The 26,071-nt window shown below is 33.0% G+C and overlaps 2 protein-coding genes across 2 annotated transcripts; both read right to left on the bottom strand.

The window, feature by feature from the left end:
• Window positions 1-289: 289 nt before the first annotated feature.
• LOC139484078 (serine/threonine-protein phosphatase 6 regulatory ankyrin repeat subunit B-like) lies at window positions 290-18,356 on the bottom strand. Its single transcript, XM_071267802.1, has 6 exons — window positions 17,843-18,356; window positions 16,303-16,520; window positions 10,876-11,017; window positions 8,268-10,250; window positions 3,138-3,371; window positions 290-2,511 (listed from the first exon to the last, which is right to left on the bottom strand). The coding sequence occupies exons 1-6, from the start codon at window positions 18,057-18,059 to the stop codon at window positions 401-403; spliced, it is 4,905 nt and encodes a 1,634-aa protein (XP_071123903.1). The 5' UTR covers window positions 18,060-18,356; the 3' UTR covers window positions 290-400.
• Window positions 18,357-22,495: 4,139 nt separating this feature from the next.
• Window positions 22,496-24,922, bottom strand: LOC139484077 (uncharacterized). The gene is made up of 2 exons (XM_071267801.1): window positions 24,822-24,922; window positions 22,496-23,833 (listed from the first exon to the last, which is right to left on the bottom strand). The coding sequence occupies exons 1-2, from the start codon at window positions 24,873-24,875 to the stop codon at window positions 22,496-22,498; spliced, it is 1,392 nt and encodes a 463-aa protein (XP_071123902.1). The 5' UTR covers window positions 24,876-24,922.
• Window positions 24,923-26,071: the final 1,149 nt, after the last annotated feature.

Here is a 26,071-nt window from a genome sequence, read left to right as displayed (position 1 = left end):
CCACTAATTTCAATTTTACTGTGAAATTAAAAATGAAAACTCTTCATAGAATATTTTAGACGAGATTCATTCGGACTGGTTTATGTTTATCAAAAACATATCTACTACTGAATTCATTATTCAAGGAGTGATGAATTTCAAATATTTGTGTGTCCTGAATTTGAACACTTGGCTAAAATATAAAATTGAATAATAGATATATAACATAATTAATAAATAATTTGCAAGTAGATTTAAAAAAAATATATATGACAATAAAAACAAAAAATATAACTAAAATCTTTAACATGATATTACTCAATCAAACTTTATTAAAAAACAGGAATTTGATTTTTACAAATGTAATATTCAATAAAAATTCCATAAGTACTCTATTACTCCAAAATCATAATTTATATATTTACAATGTTTGTCTAAAAATTTCAGCAGTATCTTCATATCCTCTCTGAGATGCAGCCATCATAGGAGATACACCATCTTGATTACAATGACTAGGGTCAGCCTTGTGATTAAGTAACAATTTAACAATATCATTATGCTTCATGCCTGTTGCGGCATGCAACGGTGACAAAATTGTATATCTAGAAATTTTTGTGTTTGCACCCTTTTTTAACAGAAGTTCTACAATATTTGTGTGACCCTCTCTTGAAGCTATATAAAGAGGAGACATTCCATCCAAATTACATCCATTTGTTGTTTTATTTGATCCATATTCAAGCAAAATATGAACAATTTCAAAATGTCCCCTTTTAGCAGCAATAAAAAGAGGAGTTTCCACATCTGCAGTAATTTTGTTTGGATCAGCTTGGTGTTCTAACAAATATTGTACAACATCAAAATGACCCTCTTCTGCTGCTTTATAGAGAGGCGTCACACCATGCACAGCTTCCAAATTAGGATTTGCCTTCTTCTTCAACAAAACTTTTACAATGTCTAGATGCCCATTTTGTGCAGCTATATGAATACTAGATTCATTACTATCAGTACAAATATTTGGATCACATTCATAATCTAAAAATAAGTTAACTACATTTTTGTGACCTTTTTTAGATGCTATAAATAATGGTGACTCTCCCTCATTCAGGGAATCATCTCTAGTTAACTTATAATCACCGTGGTTTTTCAACAATAAGCTCACCATATCTTCTTGGCCAGATTCTGATGCTCTATATAATGGTGTTCTACCTTCCTGATCACGTGCATTTACATCAAGTCCCATTCTTATTAACATGTTTGCTAGATCACAATAGCCTTGACCAGCTACATCTAACATTGGTGATTTAAAGCTACTTGATAATTCCTTTAAAGTTTCATCTATAACGGCTCTATTTTTCTCCAGGTATGTTATTAAAAGATCTCTAAAGGTTTTAAATTCTAATTGTCTATTTGAGAAAACATATTTTGAATCATCATTGTTGATGTCTTTGCATAAGCGACGTAAGTAATCCGATTCATTATGAGATGGTACTTTGATAATACATTCACTCACACTTTCTCCCAGTATTTCAAAATAAAACCTGTCTCGAATAATCTCAGCATGCGCTAATTCGAGAACAACATCAAACATATTTTGGCCGTAAAATGATACAGTAATATCAAATATTTTGTCATGAATTATGCTATATTGACAACCAACCTTCTTCACATATGATGAGATTAAACTATCTAACTGAGATTCAACAACTTTTTCTGAAAAATTTGACTGCATAATACATTGTTGGGAAACTTCATGCAAAATCTGTCTAAACTTTTCATTTCTATTCAACATATTATCACTTATACAATTATTGAACAAAACAAACAAAGCTAATGTTCCATATGTTGTCTGGTCATTTGCTTCCATTATCATTGACAAGTCATCTTTGATAACATCAACTGGATTCGAAAAGAATCTGTGCATTTCAACAGAAGGGTTCCTGGAATAAAGCTGACACAGCAAGGGGAAAAAATGGAAACAGTCAGAGTCAGGTAATAATTTCAAATTCTCAACTTCTTTACTTGGCAGGTAAATTTCAGCTATTGCCCTCCTTTCTTCACTTGTCATAGCATATTCTGATGAAGTAAAATCACAAACAGTGGTTTGAAGAATCTTAATATTCCTAACTTGTCTTTGCTTAAAGACTTGTGACCTTGATGACATTACAACTTTGACATGGGTCTTTGATAAAATTTTCCTTATTTTTTTAGATAGAGTTGTCCAACCAGATACTAACTGCAAATCAACTGAAAACTTACCAAAAACATCATCGTATACAAAAATCTGTTTCATACTTGGATCATACAATTCAACCAAGTCTGAAGCAAAAGCAACAGGAACTATAGCATAACTATCTGCCTCATTAAAATTTAAAGCAATTTGATGGATGGCTGTGGATTTACCACAACCTGAAGGTCCAATTACAACTACAATGTTTTCTTCTTTAACTAATCTTGATAACTCTTTGATTGCTTTTGTTTCAATAACTTTGCCTTTTTCTGCCTTCCACTCTTCTATAATTTCTTTGTTAATGTCTGTAAATGAACAAAGAATTCCAAAATGCAATATATTCATTTATTAATTTTGATGTGTGAATTGTTTGCACTTTTGTTAATAAGATATTGTGAATTTGCCATAATAGTATTCATTGTTCGATTAATTAAATAAACTCATCATAGATTAGTTTAAACATATTTATTTATAGTGGATTGGGAAACAAGTTTTGCAACTTATATTAATCCCTTTCCACTTTGCGGGTGCGAGTACTGCCTTGTAGCGGCATTAGCCTACTCTTTTTCGAAATCTACAAGGGTGTCTTTAGCTTGCAAGAGATATGGCTCTCTTTTAACACGGGTCAGCCATTTATCGTCCCCTTCGACGGACTATCATCGTTTCCTCAAGACCGTACTCGCAGATGGTGTCAAGGGAGAGCCGAAATTTGAGTTCCTGAAATTTTCATCCCAAACGGGAATTGATACCAGGCACCAGACATGTGTTTCGACTTCAAATGACTCATCAGTGACACTCAACTAAAAAAAAAGTTAAAAAGGCAAAATCAGTGTAGATGTTGTTTTGATAGTGAGACCAAATTGTCCTTTGTTCTTTTCTTTTTGTCTTTTACAATATCAGTTTAAAGTTGTATTAATATCATGATACTTACTAAAAAGTCCTTCTGACATTGGGTCTTTCCTTTTACTGTTTTTCAATTCTAGTAACAGTTCTTTGTCATTCTCATCTAACTTGGTCACCTTTGCTTCCTCACAAGGCTGTTTAAATTGAATTCCACCTATTCTCTCAATCGTCTTAAAGGAATTAGAACAAAAGATTTGATATTTTTTTAAAACTCTCTTCACAAAATTTAAGAAATTCAGACAGATGGGTGTATCTTTCCGGCCTCAAGGTAGCCAGCATAAATCTTGCATGCGGTTCCTCAATGAAAAATTCAAATGATTAATATACTTGAAAATGAATCTATTACAATAACATACATAAATTTGCAGACACAAGTCTGGATAGGCGATTTCAATGTGTTCCATGTGGACTGTTCTATGACGTCCCACAGGCAAGATAGTTTAGAAAAGGCTCTCAGACATAAATGTTTTGTTTTTTTTTTAATTATGTATAGTATGGTCATCATCACATGATAACATACAATCTACAAAGTATGAGATTTCCCTGACAATATGAATCTAAAAAGTTGCATTAACAAGGTGTGATTGTGTTACTTAGAGTGTTTAAACATGTAGAATCGTCAAAAATTGTCAAATCTTGAGAAAAAAAATGTCAAATTGAAATGAAATAATAGCTTAATTTTTTTGAAATGGTTTTCATGATTAAAAACAATTTGCCAAAAATTAAGAGAGCTTTCTGTCATATGGTCTCAGAGATTTAAAATAACACTTTATAAATGTAGTGTGTCAGGAAAGCTTCACTTAATTAACCTTATCTATCTCAATTACTTAAATTTTAAAGGAGTTGATTTCAAAGTGTTATTCTGTTAAAAAAGGGGGGTCAAGTTCAGTAAGAGTCTCAGGAATTGAGCTTCTGTAAAAATTGTCAAGTCAAAATGACAGTATAGTATAATCCTACTGAGATTGAAAACTTTTACAAAATGGTCTCAGAGGAGCTAAATATTTTCACAGATATCATTGTTATGATTGTTTCAAACTGTTGAATTTGATAACTCTCATAACTAGAGGCTCTAAAGAGCCTGTGTCGCTCACCTTGGTCTATGTGAATATTAAACAATGGTCACAGATGGATTCATAACAAAATTGTGTTTTTGGTGATGGTGATGTGTTTGTAGATCTTACTTTACTTAACATTCTTGCTGCTTACAATTATCTCTATCTATAACAGTAGTTTCTGTGGAAAATGTTATTGAAAATCTACAAATTTTATGAAAATTGTTAAAAATTGACTATGAAGGGCAATAACTCCTTAGGGGGTCAATTGACTATTTTGGTCATGATGACTTATTTTTAGTTCTTACTTTGCTGTATATTATTGCTGTTTACAGTTTATCTATATCTATAATAATATTCAAGATAATAACAAAAAACAGCAAATTTTCCTCAAAATTACTGATTCAGGGGCAGCAACCTAACAACCGATTATCCGATTCATCTGAAAATTCCTGGGCAGATAGATCTTGACCTGATCAACAATTTTACTTCCTGTCAGATTTGCTCTTAATGCTTTGGTTTTTTAGTTATAAGCCAAAAACTGCATTTTACCCCCATGTTCTATTTTTAGCCATGGCGGCCATCTTGGTTTGTTGGCCGAGTTACCGGACACATATTTTTAAACTAGATACCCCAATGATGATTATGGCTAAGTTTGGTTTAATTTGGCCCAAAAGTTTCAGAGGAGAAGATTTTTCTAAAAGATTACTAAGATTAACGAAAAATGGTTAAAAATTTACTATAAAGGGCAATCACTCCTAAAGTGGTCCACTGACCATTTTGGTCATGTCGACTTATTTGTAGATCTTACTTTGCTGAACATTATTGCTGTTTACAGTTTATCTCTATCTATAAAAATATTCAAGATAATAACCAAAAACAGCAAAATTTCCTTAAAATTACCAATTCAGAGGCAGTAACCTAACAACGGAATGTTCGGTTCATCTGAAAATTTCAGGGCAGATGAACAATTTTACCCCATGTCAGATTTGCTCTAAATGCTTTGGTTTTTGAGTTATAAGCCAAAAACTGCATTTTACCCCTATGTTCTATTTTTAGCCATGGCGGACATCTCGGTTGGTTGGCCGGGTCACATTTTTGAAACTAGATAACCCAATGATGATTGTGGCCAACTTTGGTTAAATTTGGCCCAGTAGTTTCAGAGGAGAAGATTTTTGTAAAAGTTAACGCCGGATGCAGGACGACGACGGACAACGAAAGACGCCAGACGCCAAGTGATGAGAAAAGCTCACTTTGCCCTTTGGGCAAGGTGAGCTAAAAAGGGTCAATCAGATGTTATGGTATGATCAAGATAATATGATTGCAAATAATCCAAACAACTATGAAAGCTTTCTGTCAAATGATGCCTCTGAATTGCGTTCAGAATTTATAGACTAATAATGGGTATTACAATGCTCCTTGAGGAACTCTCAGGGGAGAACAAACACTGCATGTCAAAGCCAGGCCTTTAAAATTAGGCAAAAACACTATTAAAGATGTGTCAAAGCAACAGGAATGGCCCCGTCTCAAAAGGTTGGTAAATGTGCAATTTCAATAACACATGTGCACACAAACATGATGGTAGTTTCACATATCAAGAATCAGCTCAAAATCTGGTAGCGTATAGAAAAAGTCTGTATAACTGTGATTTTCAACAATTTTCAAAGTTATAAACCCATAACACCCCACACCCCCTGCCTCAGTACTATCAGAGGGCAAGCTACGCCCCTGTCTATAATAGTTTTCAATATAACAATTCTGTCTCCGACTCTCGTGTATACTGATATAACCCATATTATATTTTTCTCTAATGTATCTGAATCAAAAGTGAAAACAATATACGAGCACGCATTTTATTCAACTGCCAATAAATTAAAATAAACTTGAGTGCAACTATTTAATAGATAAGCAAGATAAAATACACCAAGACTCAACATATTCAATAATATAGAACAATTTTAATAGCACATAAGAAATAATATTCACACATAGAAAACACACACAGATCATGTAAAAAAAATCTTTTAAATATAAATAATTCAAAACTAGTAAAAATAAATAGTTTAAATATATTAACTATAAGAAAGGCAATTTGATGGACAGGGAATTGGATATATCCGTCTTCCTTACACGATGACTAGATTCCAATTGCTTCTAACAGGACAGTAGAGTTTGTCTGCAAGAGTTAATAAAGGAGTGGTTAATATTTCAGAGTTTGATGAAATTCATAAAATGACCATTACTACTTTTAGTCGGCCATAATGGCAACACAAAGACCAGACGATCATATTAACCTTATCAACAAATGACGTCTCAAACTAAGTCATTCCTTTACATCAGTATCCACATCATTGGAAAAATATCATGAACCAGCTGCCAATATTTAACCTTACTGTCAGTGAGCTTGGAGACCATTTTTAACTATACAAAGATAGAGGAGGCACAATAACATCCACCAAAATTCTACTTAAACAAATTTCATTAAAACTATCAACACCAGCTGATAACAACAGCTATGAACCAACTTGACCTACTGAGAGTTTCAATCATCATATCACAGAGGTTTGATCCTACAGTGGATCAGCCATTTTTATACAAACTATACATAATAGCAGCATTACACACAGCTTTTAAAAAGAGCTTCAAATCAATAAAACATATTAAGACCACTAATAGGGCATTCTGAATACTTAGTGTGAAGTTCAGCTGTGACATTAACTTCCCCAAAAAGTTACTTAGTAAACAACAAAAATAACAAAAATTAGGTTTAATTTCAATATTTTGTATCAATTTTATTCCTTGGTATGCAATTGCATAACCAAAACATAACGCTGAACTTTAGATAAATTCATCATAGATAGCAGGATTATAATTTTTTATTTGCAAGTGTTTAAATCTTAGATTGATTAGAGGAATAGCTGACCCTTCCAAACATCTAAGTTCAACCCAAATTTTTGATGGAGCTCATTTGCTCAAACCTTAATTTATTTGTAATGTTTTTGCTGTTTGCACTTTAGTTGCTTTTCTTTTTGACCATGGTGTTGTCTGTTTTTATTGTGATCAAATATGCTAAAGCAACAAGAAAAATATTTAAAACATGAAAATGTTAAACAGCAGAGACAAATATATAGTGCCCCTAGATATCTTCCTTCTGTTAAAGGCAAAAATCCTACAAAATTCATTCATAAACATTAAAACATTTGAGCTATATAGAATAGAAATGAACCTTATGCAAGTTTACATATCCATGTTTAAGAATTCAAAAACAAAATAAAAGATGAATTTGGGTCTATTTGTAGGATTCTTATAAACTAAATTTTCAAAGATTTGCAAAGAGGTTTTTCAACACAAAATAAGTTAACAGATGTATTGATACTGATTTGCATAGGGTTGATTTCTAATATTTGCTATCCAAGGCAGATCATTTTTTTTTTAACTGAAAACATAAAAAGACAGACCTTTATTGTTAAAAAGCACTGACACATTTATATTCAATAAAAACTTGATACAAAAAATAACAGGCAACCATATTTAAAAAAAAGTCTGAACATCTTGTAAGCAAAACAAGTGTCATGGTCCACTAATTTCAATTTTACTGTGAAATTAAAAATGAAAACTCTTCATAGAATATTTTAGACGAGATTCATTCGGACTGGTTTATGTTTATCAAAAACATATCTACTACTGAATTCATTATTCAAGGAGTGATGAATTTCAAATATTTGTGTGTCCTGAATTTGAACACTTGGCTAAAATATAAAATTGAATAATAGATATATAACATAATTAATAAATAATTTGCAAGTAGATTTAAAAAAAATATATATGACAATAAAAACAAAAAATATAACTAAAATCTTTAACATGATATTACTCAATCAAACTTTATTAAAAAACAGGAATTTGATTTTTACAAATGTAATATTCAATAAAAATTCCATAAGTACTCTATTACTCCAAAATCATAATTTATATATTTACAATGTTTGTCTAAAAATTTCAGCAGTATCTTCATATCCTCTCTGAGATGCAGCCATCATAGGAGATACACCATCTTGATTACAATGACTAGGGTCAGCCTTGTGATTAAGTAACAATTTAAAATATATCATTATGCTTCATGCCTGTTGCGGCATGCAACGGTGACAAAATTGTATATCTAGAAATTTTTGTGTTTGCACCCTTTTTTAACAGAAGTTCTACAATATTTGTGTGACCCTCTCTTGAAGCTATATAAAGAGGAGACATTCCATCCAAATTACATCCATTTGTTGTTTTATTTGATCCATATTCAAGCAAAATATGAACAATTTCAAAATGTCCCCTTTTAGCAGCAATAAAAAGAGGAGTTTCCACATCTGCAGTAATTTTGTTTGGATCAGCTTGGTGTTCTAACAAATATTGTACAACATCAAAATGACCCTCTTCTGCTGCTTTATAGAGAGGCGTCACACCATGCACAGCTTCCAAATTAGGATTTGCCTTCTTCTTCAACAAAACTTTTACAATGTCTAGATGCCCATTTTGTGCAGCTATATGAATACTAGATTCATTACTATCAGTACAAATATTTGGATCACATTCATAATCTAAAAATAAGTTAACTACATTTTTGTGACCTTTTTTAGATGCTATAAATAATGGTGACTCTCCCTCATTCAGGGAATCATCTCTAGTTAACTTATAATCACCGTGGTTTTTCAACAATAAGCTCACCATATCTTCTTGGCCAGATTCTGATGCTCTATATAATGGTGTTCTACCTTCCTGATCACGTGCATTTACATCAAGTCCCATTCTTATTAACATGTTTGCTAGATCACAATAGCCTTGACCAGCTACATCTAACATTGGTGATTTAAAGCTACTTGATAATTCCTTTAAAGTTTCATCTATAACGGCTCTATTTTTCTCCAGGTATGTTATTAAAAGATCTCTAAAGGTTTTAAATTCTAATTGTCTATTTGAGAAAACATATTTTGAATCATCATTGTTGATGTCTTTGCATAAGCGACGTAAGTAATCCGATTCATTATGAGATGGTACTTTGATAATACATTCACTCACACTTTCTCCCAGTATTTCAAAATAAAACCTGTCTCGAATAATCTCAGCATGCGCTAATTCGAGAACAACATCAAACATATTTTGGCCGTAAAATGATACAGTAATATCAAATATTTTGTCATGAATTATGCTATATTGACAACCAACCTTCTTCACATATGATGAGATTAAACTATCTAACTGAGATTCAACAACTTTTTCTGAAAAATTTGACTGCATAATACATTGTTGGGAAACTTCATGCAAAATCTGTCTAAACTTTTCATTTCTATTCAACATATTATCACTTATACAATTATTGAACAAAACAAACAAAGCTAATGTTCCATATGTTGTCTGGTCATTTGCTTCCATTATCATTGACAAGTCATCTTTGATAACATCAACTGGATTCGAAAAGAATCTGTGCATTTCAACAGAAGGGTTCCTGGAATAAAGCTGACACAGCAAGGGGAAAAAATGGAAACAGTCAGAGTCAGGTAATAATTTCAAATTCTCAACTTCTTTACTTGGCAGGTAAATTTCAGCTATTGCCCTCCTTTCTTCACTTGTCATAGCATATTCTGATGAAGTAAAATCACAAACAGTGGTTTGAAGAATCTTAATATTCCTAACTTGTCTTTGCTTAAAGACTTGTGACCTTGATGACATTACAACTTTGACATGGGTCTTTGATAAAATTTTCCTTATTTTTTTAGATAGAGTTGTCCAACCAGATACTAACTGCAAATCAACTGAAAACTTACCAAAAACATCATCGTATACAAAAATCTGTTTCATACTTGGATCATACAATTCAACCAAGTCTGAAGCAAAAGCAACAGGAACTATAGCATAACTATCTGCCTCATTAAAATTTAAAGCAATTTGATGGATGGCTGTGGATTTACCACAACCTGAAGGTCCAATTACAACTACAATGTTTTCTTCTTTAACTAATCTTGATAACTCTTTGATTGCTTTTGTTTCAATAACTTTGCCTTTTTCTGCCTTCCACTCTTCTATAATTTCTTTGTTAATGTCTGTAAATGAACAAAGAATTCCAAAATGCAATATATTCATTTATTAATTTTGATGTGTGAATTGTTTGCACTTTTGTTAATAAGATATTGTGAATTTGCCATAATAGTATTCATTGTTCGATTAATTAAATAAACTCATCATAGATTAGTTTAAACATATTTATTTATAGTGGATTGGGAAACAAGTTTTGCAACTTATATTAATCCCTTTCCACTTTGCGGGTGCGAGTACTGCCTTGTAGCGGCATTAGCCTACTCTTTTTCGAAATCTACAAGGGTGTCTTTAGCTTGCAAGAGATATGGCTCTCTTTTAACACGGGTCAGCCATTTATCGTCCCCTTCGACGGACTATCATCGTTTCCTCAAGACCATACTCGCAGATGGTGTCAAGGGAGAGCCGAAATTTGAGTTCCTGAAATTTTCATCCCAAACGGGAATTGATACCAGGCACCAGACATGTGTTTCGACTTCAAATGACTCATCAGTGACACTCAACTAAAAAAAAGTTAAAAAGGCAAAATCAGTGTAGATGTTGTTTTGATAGTGAGACCAAATTGTCCTTTGTTCTTTTCTTTTTGTCTTTTACAATATCAGTTTAAAGTTGTATTAATATCATGATACTTACTAAAAAGTCCTTCTGACATTGGGTCTTTCCTTTTACTGTTTTTCAATTCTAGTAACAGTTCTTTGTCATTCTCATCTAACTTGGTCACCTTTGCTTCCTCACAAGGCTGTTTAAATTGAATTCCACCTATTCTCTCAATCGTCTTAAAGGAATTAGAACAAAAGATTTGATATTTTTTTAAAACTCTCTTCACAAAATTTAAGAAATTCAGACAGATGGGTGTATCTTTCCGGCCTCAAGGTAGCCAGCATAAATCTTGCATGCGGTTCCTCAATGAAAAATTCAAATGATTAATATACTTGAAAATGAATCTATTACAATAACATACATAAATTTGCAGACACAAGTCTGGATAGGCGATTTCAATGTGTTCCATGTGGACTGTTCTATGACGTCCCACAGGCAAGATAGTTTAGAAAAGGCTCTCAGACATAAATGTTTTGTTTTTTTTTTAATTATGTATAGTATGGTCATCATCACATGATAACATACAATCTACAAAGTATGAGATTTCCCTGACAATATGAATCTAAAAAGTTGCATTAACAAGGTGTGATTGTGTTACTTAGAGTGTTTAAACATGTAGAATCGTCAAAAATTGTCAAATCTTGAGAAAAAAAATGTCAAATTGAAATGAAATAATAGCTTAATTTTTTTGAAATGGTTTTCATGATTAAAAACAATTTGCCAAAAATTAAGAGAGCTTTCTGTCATATGGTCTCAGAGATTTAAAATAACACTTTATAAATGTAGTGTGTCAGGAAAGCTTCACTTAATTAACCTTATCTATCTCAATTACTTAAATTTTAAAGGAGTTGATTTCAAAGTGTTATTCTGTTAAAAAAGGGGGGTCAAGTTCAGTAAGAGTCTCAGGAATTGAGCTTCTGTAAAAATTGTCAAGTCAAAATGACAGTATAGTATAATCCTACTGAGATTGAAAACTTTTACAAAATGGTCTCAGAGGAGCTAAATATTTTCACAGATATCATTGTTATGATTGTTTCAAACTGTTGAATTTGATAACTCTCATAACTAGAGGCTCTAAAGAGCCTGTGTCGCTCACCTTGGTCTATGTGAATATTAAACAATGGTCACAGATGGATTCATAACAAAATTGTGTTTTTGGTGATGGTGATGTGTTTGTAGATCTTACTTTACTTAACATTCTTGCTGCTTACAATTATCTCTATCTATAACAGTAGTTTCTGTGGAAAATGTTATTGAAAATCTACAAATTTTATGAAAATTGTTAAAAATTGACTATGAAGGGCAATAACTCCTTAGGGGGTCAATTGACTATTTTGGTCATGATGACTTATTTTTAGTTCTTACTTTGCTGTATATTATTGCTGTTTACAGTTTATCTATATCTATAATAATATTCAAGATAATAACAAAAAACAGCAAATTTTCCTCAAAATTACTGATTCAGGGGCAGCAACCTAACAACCGATTATCCGATTCATCTGAAAATTCCTGGGCAGATAGATCTTGACCTGATCAACAATTTTACTTCCTGTCAGATTTGCTCTTAATGCTTTGGTTTTTTAGTTATAAGCCAAAAACTGCATTTTACCCCCATGTTCTATTTTTAGCCATGGCGGCCATCTTGGTTTGTTGGCCGAGTTACCGGACACATATTTTTAAACTAGATACCCCAATGATGATTATGGCTAAGTTTGGTTTAATTTGGCCCAAAAGTTTCAGAGGAGAAGATTTTTCTAAAAGATTACTAAGATTAACGAAAAATGGTTAAAAATTTACTATAAAGGGCAATCACTCCTAAAGTGGTCCACTGACCATTTTGGTCATGTCGACTTATTTGTAGATCTTACTTTGCTGAACATTATTGCTGTTTACAGTTTATCTCTATCTATAAAAATATTCAAGATAATAACCAAAAACAGCAAAATTTCCTTAAAATTACCAATTCAGGGGCAGTAACCTAACAACGGAATGTTCGGTTCATCTGAAAATTTCAGGGCAGATGAACAATTTTACCCCATGTCAGATTTGCTCTAAATGCTTTGGTTTTTGAGTTATAAGCCAAAAACTGCATTTTACCCCTATGTTCTATTTTTAGCCATGGCGGACATCTCGGTTGGTTGGCCGGGTCACATTTTTGAAACTAGATAACCCAATGATGATTGTGGCCAACTTTGGTTAAATTTGGCCCAGTAGTTTCAGAGGAGAAGATTTTTGTAAAAGTTAACGCCGGATGCAGGACGACGACGGACAACGAAAGACGCCAGACGCCAAGTGATGAGAAAAGCTCACTTTGCCCTTTGGGCAAGGTGAGCTAAAAAGGGTCAATCAGATGTTATGGTATGATCAAGATAATATGATTGCAAATAATCCAAACAACTATGAAAGCTTTCTGTCAAATGATGCCTCTGAATTGCGTTCAGAATTTATAGACTAATAATGGGTATTACAATGCTCCTTGAGGAACCCTCAGGGGAGAACAAACACTGCATGTCAAAGCCAGGCCTTTAAAATTAGGCAAAAACACTATTAAAGATGTGTCAAAGCAACAGGAATGGCCCCGTCTCAAAAGGTTGGTAAATGTGCAATTTCAATAACACATGTGCACACAAACATGATGGTAGTTTCACATATCAAGAATCAGCTCAAAATCTGGAGGCGTATAGAAAAAAGTCTGTATAACTGTGATTTTCAACAATTTTCAAAGTTATAAACCCATAATTTTGGCCAAAATTAGCAGAGCATCAAAAAGTTGAAAGATCTGCAATTTCAATAACACATGTGGACACAAACATGATGGTAGTCTCACATATCAAGAATCAGGTCAAAATCTGGAGACATGTAGAAAAAGAGTCAGTACAACTGTGATTTTCAACCATTTTCAAAGTTGTAAACCCAAAATTTTTGCCAAAATTAGCAGAGCGAAACGAAACTTAAACTTGATCTGTAATTAGTCATGGTTTGCTCACATACTAAAAATCAGCCCAATATCTGAAAGCATTTAGAAACTAGAGGCTCTAAAGAGCCTGTGTCGCTCACCTTGGTCTATGTAAATATTAAACAAAGGAAGCAGATGGATTCTTGACAAAATTGTGTTTTGGTGATGGTGATGTGTTTGTACATCTAACTTTACTAAACAGTCTTGCTGCTTACAATTATCTCTATCTATAATGAACTTGGCCCAGTAGTTTCAGTGGAAAATGTTAATAAAAATATACAAATAATTTTATGAAAATTGTTAAAAATTGACTATAAAGGCAGTGATATTGTTTGCCTCAAATTACAGCCGAAATTCAGCCTTTTCCCCTAGAGAAAATTCCCAATTACTAAAAAAAATGGCTTAAAATTCCTCCCAAAAAGTTTTACATTTTCCCCAAACAGTGATGGCATTGGTAGTAATGTTTGTAAATATTGTATTCATGTTATTTTTTTGATATTAGAAAGCACTTTGTAGATCCAGTTTTCTGATCAGAATCATCATGGTATTTGTAACACATGTAGTTTTCAATGCATTAAGTACAATCATTGCTTCTGTTTCTTTCCCCTCTTTGAAAAATACCTTTCAGATTGAAAATGTCTGACAACCAAAATATACACGAAAAAAAACAGTGCAAAAAAGACAGCAAAGCCATAAAAAAAATCAGTGATGTGTTTAGAATAAAATATACATATTTACAAATTTCAATAAAAAATATGCATTTTTCCCAATAAAAACGGTAGAGGTAGTTTTGAAAAAAGACAACAATATCACTGAAAGGACAATAACTCCTTAGGGGGTCAATTGACCATTTCGGTCATGTTGACTATTTGTAAATCTTACTTTGCTGAACATTATTACTGTTTACAATTTATCTCTATCAGCTATAATAATATTGAAATATTAATTTCCTTAAAATTACCGATTCAGGGGCAGCAACCCAACAACAGATTCATCTGAAAATTTCAGGGCAGATAGATCTTGACCTGATAAACAATTTTACCCCATGTCAGATTTGCTCTAAATTCTTTGGTTTTTAAGTTATAAGCCAAAAACTGCATTTTACCCCTATGTTCTATTTTTAGCCGTGGTGGCCATCTTGATTTGATGGCCGGGTCATCAGACACATTTTTTAAACTAGATACCCTAAAGATGATTGTGGCCAAGTTTGGATTAATTTGGCCCAGTAGTTTCAGAGGAGAAGATTTTTGTAAAAGATAACTAAGATTTACGAAAAATGGTTAAAAATTGACTATAAAGGGCAATAACTCCTAAAGGGGTCAATTGACCATTTCGGTCATTTTGCCTTATTTGTAAATCTTACTTTGCTGAACATAATTGCTGTTTACAGTTTATCTCTATCTATAATAATATTCAAGATAATAACCAAAAACAGTAAAATTTCCTTAAAATTATCATTTTAGGGGAAGCAACCCAACAACAGGTTGTCCGATTCATCTGAAAATTTAAGGGCAGATAGATCTTGACCTGAAAAACAATTTTACCCCTGTAAGATTTGCTCTAAATGCTTTGGTTTTTGAGTTATAAGCCAAAAACTGCATTTTACACCTATGTTCTATTTTTAGCCATGGCGGCCATCTTGGTTAGTTGGCCGGGTCACCGGACACATTTTTTAAACTAGATACCCCAATGGTGATTGTGGCTAAGTTTGGTTTAATTTGGCCCAGTAGTTTCAGAGGAGAAGATTTTTGTAAAAGTTAACGACGACGGACAACGCCGGACACCGGACACAAAGTGATGGGAAAAGCTCACTTGGCCCTTCGGGCCAGGTGAGCTTAAAAGGTCTGTATAACTGTGTATCATAGTCCAAAGCACAAAATTACAGCAAAAAATTGCAGAGAGGAAGGAAACTTAAACTTGATCTTCATGGGTAACTCACATACCATAAATCAGTCCTATATTTAAAAGCTTTATGAAAAAAAGTCTGTATAACTGTGATTTTCAACAATTTATCAAAGTCCATAGCCCCCAATTTTGGCATAATTTAGCCAAGCAGAACAAAACTTAAACTTGATCTGTAACTCATCATGGTAAACTCACATACCAAAAATCAGCCCAATATCTGAAGGCGTTTAGAAAAAAACTTGGAATTTCGGAATTACGGAATTTCGGAATCTCGGAATTTCGGACAAGGGTAAAACAATATGGCAACGACAACTTCGTTGCGGGGCCATAAAAAATGCTTAGAAAAAGTGTTCCAATATGGTGATGTGGGGTTAATTTTTTTTTTCAGACTATAGATGTCATTTCAGATTTTTAGGATTTTAGTATTTATCCATTATTTAAATGAGTAGAAAGCATCATTTAAATTCAAAGAGGATTGAACTGAAACAGGTTGCTAGAATACCATCAACAAAGTGATGACCATTAAACTGACAGATAAGTAGACAGGACAAAAATATTGCACCTTCATTATTTTGAAATAACTACATGTATAAATATACCTCACTTATTTCCTTCCACTTTATTTCAAAGATTTCCTCAGACATTGTACAATCAGTGGCATGTGCAAACTTGTTCCTAAAATACTTCAATCTAGATAGGTTTCCTCCATCTGTTTTATTGTTGGGATCAGGGTGTATATCATCTATAGGTATATCAGCAAGATTCCTTAATAAACAGATCATTAGTGAAAAGTCAAAGTTCTCAGATGATACTGTACCTGAAAGAAACAAAAGTATTTAAACATAAGAACAAGAATGTGTCCATAGTACATGGATGCCCCACTCGCACTATCATTTTCAATGTTCAGTGCAAGGGTCGAAATTGGCGGTGGTCCGAGACCAGTAGAATTTGCGTCGGACCAGTTGATTTTGTCAGCTGGTGGTCCGATGGACCAGTTGAAAATTGTTGATAAAACTCACTGATTGCATCTCAATATTGGTTTGTTTTCAAACAAATTTACCTGTGAAATCAATTACACGGTAATAGGGGTACTAAGTATTACACTTGATCAAATTAATTAATATCTCGAGTGAGCGTCCTTCACAACAACACAAAATGTGGAAATTTTTGGAAGGACTACCAGACAAAAATATAAATAAGTATCATTGAAGAGGAAGATCAAAATTGATAAAAAGAAACGTAAATATAAAAAATCTTGGGAAAAAGATCGCAACTATTAAATTATATCATGTATATATAGTCGATCGCAATAAAGTGTATTATATAACATGTGAAAAATTTGTCCTGGTAATTGAAATGTGGAACATTTCTAGGCAGCGCTCCAAACGACCCAGTAAGGCACCCTATGTTTGTTGTGAGGATTGTGATAATGTGGAAGACAATGATGACATTTTTTCTGTCCTTGATCTTGATTTTGTAAAAGAAAACCCTTGAGATTATCAAAGCCTTTATCAAAATCATGATTGAGACTCTCTCTTTTTCTTGTCTAATATAAAAATAAAAGTAAACATCTATCATTTATATATAAGTGTTTGTCAAATGAATGTCATTTTTGCAGGACAAGTAGATTTGCAGCCCGACCAGTAGATTTTTCAGTCCACTGGTCCGGCTGGCCAGTACACAATAAAGATGAAAATCGACCCCTGATTAAGTGGACCATAAAATTGGTGTCAAATCTAATTTGGCATTGAAATTAGAAAAAATCATACCAAAGGAAACATTTGAATTGTTTTACATTGTCATTTCAGGGCCTCTTATAGCTGATTATGCGATATGGGCTAGCTCGTTGTTGAAGGCCGTACGATGACCTAAAGTTGTTAATTTGTGTGTCATTTTGGTCTCTTGTGGAGAGTTGTCTCATTTGCAATCATACCACATTTTCTTTTTTGATATGTGTACCAAGTTTCAAGTTGATTGACAGACTGACGGACTAACGATCAAATGGACCCACACACCAGAAAACATAATGTCCCTCTACTATCATAGGTGGGGCATATCATAATCAAGAATGTGTCCATAGTACACTGATACCCAACTCGCGCGATCATGGTTGGGCATAAAAATATGAATCTGCCATACCTGTTCTTGGAAATAAATGTTCCCACTGAATTGCATTGATAACTTTATCCTTCCTAAGGTTGCTAAGTTTGCTTTTGCTCTGGTTTAAAGTCTTTTGTAATACTATAGGAGCAAATTCTGTGTTAAATTTAATCCTAACTGCCTTGGGTGCTACCTTCATCATCAGATAATAGAACCTCAGAAAGTTTGACTCTTCCTTAGGTATTGCTACAGACATTATCAAAAGCTGAAATGCAAATTAGTTGTGGAAATTACAGGCCTTTAAATATGAATATTAAAAAGCAAGAAGGGATAAACATTAATTAACAAAGCCAATGAGACAGCATCTCAACATCAAAAGGTAAATCATAATAGACATGATAGACATTTAGATGTGACATTAAGATTTGTAATAGAAAGCTCTAGGATTCCATTTTTTTCAAGCCTGCAGAAGATAGTTCAACAAAATCCTAAATTTCATTTGATACAATACTCATTGACACAATTTGAATCACCTATTGTTCCAATTGTTGTATAGATATAGATTTTTCATTCATAATAAGAAATAATTTTAAGATATTAGTCGTGTTTACTCCATAAAAAAACCAATTTAACTTCAGGAAATCAATAAGCATGTCTTATAAGTTATATGCAAATTACTTGTTGAAAACAATATGTAGGACGTAATTATTCAAACGGTAGACAACTTTAAATTTGCATACAATAGATTTCTTGAAGATAACTTTTATTTATATTGAGTATTTACCACCAAAACATCTCAGACCTTATAATTATACAAGTTTAAGCAGTATCACACCATGTAAAATCATGTTTTTGGGACAAACCAATTTGTCCTTTGGATATTAATTTGTTTTTGTTATCTTCAGGTAATTGTGGTATCCCAAAGGTTGGTACCTATAAAAAACGTTTAAACCCACTACATTTGTTTGCACCTATCCTAAGACAGGAACCTGATGTTCAGTAGTTGTTGTTTAATGGTGTGGTTCATTAGTGTTTCTGGTTTCTTTGTTTTTTATATAGATTTGACTGTTGGTTTTCTCGTTAGAATGTTATTTTCAATAGTCAGTTTGGAGGCCCTTTAGAGCTTAGACTAGTCATTTGAGGGGTTGTCCCAAACCTGATAATTTAAATCGGTCTGATTTATAAAGGAATTTGTAACAAAAGACCGCTGACATGACAACAAATTGTGTCAATTGAACATTTTACAAAATTTAACTTCTTAGGAAGAAAGATAAGAAGTTAGCAATATACTTTAACTTTACGTTCTGCTATATAGATGATGTTCTCTCACTAAATAATACAAAATTTGGTGACTATGAGTATGTTGAACGAATTTATCCCATCTAACTAGAGATAAAGAATACTCAGATACAGTTATGGTTGCCTTATCTTGACTTACATCTAGAAATTGACAATGGGGGCCAGTTAAAAACAAAACTTTACGACAAGAGATGATTTCAGCTTTCAAATTGTGAACTTTCCATTTCTATGTAGCAACATTCCCGTAGCGTCTGCATACAGAGTATATCTATCCCAATTGATATGATATTCCTGGGCTTGTATTTCCTATCATGATTTTCTTGATATAGGATTCTGCTCACAAGAAAGCTATTAAACCAAGCGTTCCAAATGGTGAGGTTGAAGTCATCTCTTCATAAATTTTACGGACATCATCAGATTGGTTGACCATTATCACGATTATGGAATGATTGTTTTGCAGATGATATCGGATATATTCCTTATGTCGTAACTACAATACCGCTTCCCTTTTCACAAATGTGACATACCTAATTAGACTATATACTGGTTTTGTACTAACATAAGCAACACCAGGGGTGCCACATGTGGAGCAGTATCTGCTATAACCCTTCCAGAGCACATGAGATCACCCCTGTTTTTGGTGTGGTTCGTGTTGCTTAGTCTTTAGGTTTATGTTGTGTCTTCAGTACTTTTATTTGTCTGTTCATATTTTTATGTTTTAGCCATGGCGTTGTCAGTTTATTTCAATCTATGAGTTTGACTGTCCCTCTGGTATCTTTCACCCCTTTTTTACAAGGCTATTCTGTGATTGTAGATCCGTAGATGTAATCAGTAAAGAAAATACCTTATAGTTTGCAATATGATAACAAATGTTACTTGGAAACAGCAGCAGTGGAGGCTGACAAAGTTGCTTAAGATCGTAATTATTCAGTGTTTGTGTTTTTTACGTTTAAGTGTAAAGTGAACCAAAATATAAAATGGGCGGGGTACATTAATCTGGTCCTTTCAGTAATTAAGTGCTAAGTAAAACTTTCACAATACAAAGGAACCAGTTAAATTAAGATCTACCTAAAATAAAAAAAAATACCCCGTAGTTGGGACCAATATAAATAAATGTCTTATGGCCTTATGGCACAACTCTTCTCATTGGTGCATATTACGCCCTATGTGTATCTTCCTCCATGTATTTTCCTCCATGTACTTTAATTTTGTTTTTGCTGTTACGATTGAGGTTGCGGATGTTCGGGTAAGTCGAAACTTCCTGTTTTTGAAATAAAGGCCGAAATGCATAAGCATAAGCTGGGACTAGCTGGGACTACTATACGGCTACAATGTACTTATAGTAAAGTCACTAGATTATGTCACAGTTATGAGTTAATGTTAAAAAAATAGAATAAAAGGGAGAAGATACTAAAGACTCCCGATAAAGTCGACGACCAGCGAATAATCTTCAATAATCTAAAATGATAGCTAGAAACCTAGAGAAGAAGAAGACAAATTTATCATCAATTACGGCACTCATTATTTGAATGTTAGAACAATCAGAACAGTTCAAACGAAGACCGCACAATAAAAACTGCATTACATGTTGTCTTGTTTAAAAAGAGGGGATGGGATATTAAAAAATGAAAAATTTGGCCAGGTAATCCTTGAAAATTGTCCTTGAAAAAAATGTAGGATAGTTGAGAATACAAATGAGTCCGAAAAGAGAAAATATTTTTACGTCGGAAAAAAATCAGAATGCGTAGCAACAGATGTAAATAAATGAAAAACGTGACTGACCAGTATACTGTCTATATTGCGGGTTTTTTTTTTTATCTGTAAATCACGATTATTTGCTTTTCGGGGACACTTACACGCATGCACAATTGCTTTTTACATCATGTTGCGTTTAACTTGAAAGGTTTCTCGCAGTATTAAAAAATCAAAATATTTGTCAAGTTGAGAAATCGCCGCTTCAACTACAGCTAGCGACTGTCTGAATGGTTATTTTTTTGTTGTCTAATGTCCAGTGGCAAACAGTACAAATACATATTCAAGCCGATGCTAACATAAAAAATATTAATCCACTCCCTATTTTTGATAACTGCAACATTTAATATAACTGTTTTGGTAATTTTGAGTTGCCACACAAGTTCAGTCACTATATATCTTAGTATATTAGTATTTCATACATTCGGAGTCTTTAGTTAGGTATTTTATTATTAAAAAAACATTACAATATTCGAACTATAAATAATGATGGACGAATACCTACATGTACATGCAAACATGTTTGAAGAAGAAATTATAGAAGTACTAAACAACGAAAAGCCTTATTACAACAAAGTTTACGATAATTTCAGGAGGGAATAATTAAATATCAGGATTCGTAGACATATCAGAATTGAATCAGAACCGGCTCAAAATGATCAGATGATTTCATATGAAGAGTTCAACTGTTGTGTTAGACTTTGTTAGAATGAAACCGATTAAGTTAACGGCCATATAATGTTCAGCCTCACTATAAATCGATTACAAAGTGTGTTTCCTGTTCATATAAAAAAGAAGATGTGGTATGATTGCCAATGAGACAACTGTCCACAAGAGACCAAAATGACACACAAATTAACAACTATAGGTCACCTTACGGCCTTCAACAACGAGCAAAGCCCATACCGCATAGTCAGCTATAAAAGACCCCGAAATGACAATGTAAAACAATTCAAACGAGAAAACTAACGGCCTTATTTATATAAAAAAAATGAACGAAAAACAAATATGTAACACATAAACAAACGACAACCACTGAATTACAGGCTCCTGACTTGCCACGTTGGGACAGGCACATACATACATAATGTGGCGGGCTTAAACATGTTAGCGGGATCCCAACCCTTCACCTAACCTGGGACAGTGGTATAACAGTACAACATAAGAACGAACTATAAAAATCAGTTGAAAAAGGCTCAACTCATCAGATGGACAAAAATACAAGTGTACGTGGCTGTCACGTCTACAGCAAGTGCATTATCAATGAACGAGGAAAGTTATATACATGTATAGCTCAAAATAGGATATAAAAAATAAAGGGTATAATTATATATAACCGGCAAATTACTCTTTGGTAGCGTCGACTTTGTTTTTTTTTATTTCCACGTATCCAACTATTATTACACCTGAAGCACACAAAAAAAAAAAACAACACAAAAACACGACACTATGCACCATGCTAGAACATTTTCATCAGTTCGCAGTAAATTACCTAAGAAGTTACCTCTACAGTAAAGATATAAGAAGATTTATTTAAGATTTTTATTTAATCAGCACTATTTTCTATTAACCTATACATGCTATACAAATTAGACAAAATATATTTAAAAAATTAAAACTTTTGCATGAATCACATATTTTTTACAAATTGGCCAAAGTTTTTATTTGACGTTTGTCCTTTCGACGAAAACTGTCCCGAAATCTTTGCATCTTTCTTGCTACTGTCCTTTTATCTAGTAAATGTATTTCTACATCGTCAGCATTGCTTTGATCTTTCGACCTCTTTGAAAACGATCTTGTAGCAGTCTTTATGGCTTTCAGTATAGATCTCGGGGTCATAGGGGAGTTCGGCGGTGCAGACGTTGGTATTCTTGCGTTTGAAGGAATAGTGACATCATTTAGGTTGTAGACTGTACTTGTACGGCGCAGTATATTACTCTTATTGGTTGGTATAAACTTCGTTGTATCTTTGTCAGAATCGTCTAAACTGAACTCGTCGCGTTCGATGGTTGATGACGCTATAGCTGTTAAAGAGTCACTGCTGCAGCATGGTGTTTCGTCATGAAGATGGACGCTTGTCGATTGTTCAAATTCCAAATCGGTGTTTGCTGGATTTAATACAAAGATGTTGCCTGCTGATTGATTTGATTCCAAATCGGTGTTTGTTGGATTTAATACATAGATGTTGCCTGCTGATTGATTTGATTCCATCGATTGTTGACATTGAGAATCGATGTCTATCAAAATATTGTCTCTTGATTGATTGGCTTCCATCGATTGTTGAAATTCCGAATCGCTAAGTGTTTGATTTAATGATAAAATGTTGCCTATCGATCGATTTGCCTCTGATTGCTCCCACATAGATGAAGACACGTGTGGAATGAAATCTCTGAGGTTTGTGGATGATGAAGAGAGAAAGAAACAAATATCACCAGTTAGTTCAGACACATCTGATGCACGATCCTCACTTGATGCAGTGTGTACTGTATAGGTTAAGTTGTTGTTCGAGAAACTCTGCACTGTTCCGTCTAAATCATCACAGCCCTCTACTTCTCGTGTTATGCAATCTTCCTGGTAAACAAAACTTGCGTAGTAAAAGAGTCTTGATTCAAGTTCTTCTTGGTAGTCAATATCCGGCATGTTCTCATTATCAGAATCAGTTGACATGTCGCTATCAGAACACGAGCTGATGTCCTCGAACTGTTCGACATCAGAAATAATATTTTGATCATTATTATCAATCTCTGTAATATTAAAATTATATGCACGAGCTATGTTCCTGTTATCGTCTGTTTCTGGTGTCGACGAAGCTCTGTCGTTGTTGATGTTCGTAAAATTGTCATCCCATGAAATATTTAAATTACGCACTGGAGTGACGATAGTTTCTGAAGTTCTTGAGAGGTTGCGATTGAGAGATGTACGTGTCTGAAATGTTTTCTGTGTCTTGTTTATAATAAGCTCAGGACTGTCTAGATTTACCTATGTAAAAAGAATAAAAATAGAATATAATAGACTAGAAATAAGAAGATGTGGTACGAGTGTGAATGAAACAACTCTCCATACTGCACACATAAATTGAAAATATTATCAGGTAACATAATTATATATATTTGGATTTTTAGCTATTTGTTTCTTTAAGGGTATAACTGGTCGAGGAGGTGAAATAGGATAGGGAAATATTTTGTTTGCATATACATGATATTTGATGTTTTCCATCAGAGAACAAAGTTAATTATATCCACCAAAATAAAAAAAAACTATTTGGGAATCGTAACATTGTTTGCAGATGAATCACCTTTAACACTGGCAATATGATATTAATTCTACGAGTTTACACCATTTCTATATTTGAAATAGTAGTTGTAATTCACAACTACAGAGACTATTCTCTAGAACACAGAACAAGAAAGAAGACCAAACACTGTTTTATATGATAAAGGAATTTGCACAGAATCCATGATAACCAAATTAAGAATTTCTGTATTGTTTGGTTGAAATACAAGTTTGTATTAATTCATTTTCTCTTCCTGAAACGCTACGCTTTTTACACTAAATTGACTTGACAATTGCGGTGTAATGTTGAGCAATTTAATGTATTTTCGAGATTTTTAGAATTTGAATTGTACACATAAAGACTAAAATGACTTGTATAATTAAGTCTATTAACATTTAGATTTTAGAAATGTGTGTACATAAGTGTCTCATAAGTCTACATTAGGCTGGATATTTGGTCATTTTCATTTTGTGTAGTTTATGTAATTGTGTACATGTACATGTATATGGTCTGATCAAATATGTGACACTATTATAAAATAAATTATTATCATTATCATTATATATTTAATGTATAATGGTTTTGAATAAATGAGAATTTCAAAATGATAATGATAACACTAGAGAAAATAATGAAATAAAAAAGTTCATCTGATTTCAAAATATACATTTATATTAAAAAAACATAACTTACCAATTCATTGTTTATTAAAATACGTTTTCTTCCTTGATTTTCTTCAAACTTCATTTTCACAAAGTATAATAACAATCAAGCACTATTTCAAAATATTTTTCTATATCTTAAATATATAAAACTTTAAATTTTGAGAAATTTTGGCTTTGGCTATTCAGTAGGATTAGACTGTAGAGAAAACAATGTCAACTTAATGGCAGGATCTGTTTTATATAATTAAACTGTAAGCTCATAATACTCTAACAGCTCACCCCAGTACTTGATTAATTTGATTGGAGATGTCTAACAATGCTTTACTCAATCAAGAAATTGACAACTTACTCACCTGTACTTGAGTGATTACTTTTGTGTGTTTATTTACATTTTAGATAATCAATTAAGTTTTTGGGGGCAGGTCAACAGGTTACCTATACTATAGAATTTTAATAATGTGGCTCCTTTATGTTTTCCAATCTTCTTCACATTAAACACACTAAATATTCTTTTAGAAATAGTATCATTTTGGAAAAACCTCGTATATGGAAAGATATCTTTTTAGCTTTGCTACTGCTTCTATATGGAATATTACAAGACTGTTAAATAGCTTCACACATTTTAGAAGTCTTGTTCAGTCCTGCAGAGGAACAGACTGTTATTATCCTGCCTGCAGGTAATTGTTGATATATTATTTATGGGTTTTTTAGGCTTTTTTAGGCCGCATTATGGTCGTTTGGGCCAATAAGATTAATGTCAATTGTATTACAAAAATTTTACTCAATACAAACAGAGACATATATTGTTTCAGTTTATTTAGACGAGGACAATATTTCATGATACATAGCTATGCAATATTGTCTTGTGGTACAATACTTCATAGGACAATATTTTGCTTTACATATGTACATGTATAGAAGCCCAGGTGGTGGTGTGGTCTAGCGCGCCGGTTACAGTGCAGGCGATTTGGTGTTTCGATATCTCTGTAGCATGGGTTCGAATCCCGGTGAGGGAAGAACAAAAAATTTGAGAAAGCAAATTTACGGACCCAAATTTACAGATCTAACATTGTTGAGTTGATGTTTAGATGAGTTGTATATACATGTATATATATATAATTGCCAAAGACATCAATCCTTTAAACACAAAAGAACAAAGATGTGAACTACAGACTTCAACAATGAACAACCCAGATCATAGTAAGCTACAAATGGCCATGACTTCGGGATAACAAAATGTAAGACAGTTTTCAAAGTCAATAGAGCATGACTGAGGGG

Source organism: Mytilus edulis, chromosome 8 (genome assembly GCF_963676685.1).
Source record: "Mytilus edulis chromosome 8, xbMytEdul2.2, whole genome shotgun sequence".
Lineage (NCBI taxonomy): Eukaryota > Metazoa > Mollusca > Bivalvia > Mytilida > Mytilidae > Mytilus > Mytilus edulis.
Note: the sequence above shows the minus strand (reverse complement) of the source record. Positions and strands in the feature narration are given on the sequence as shown.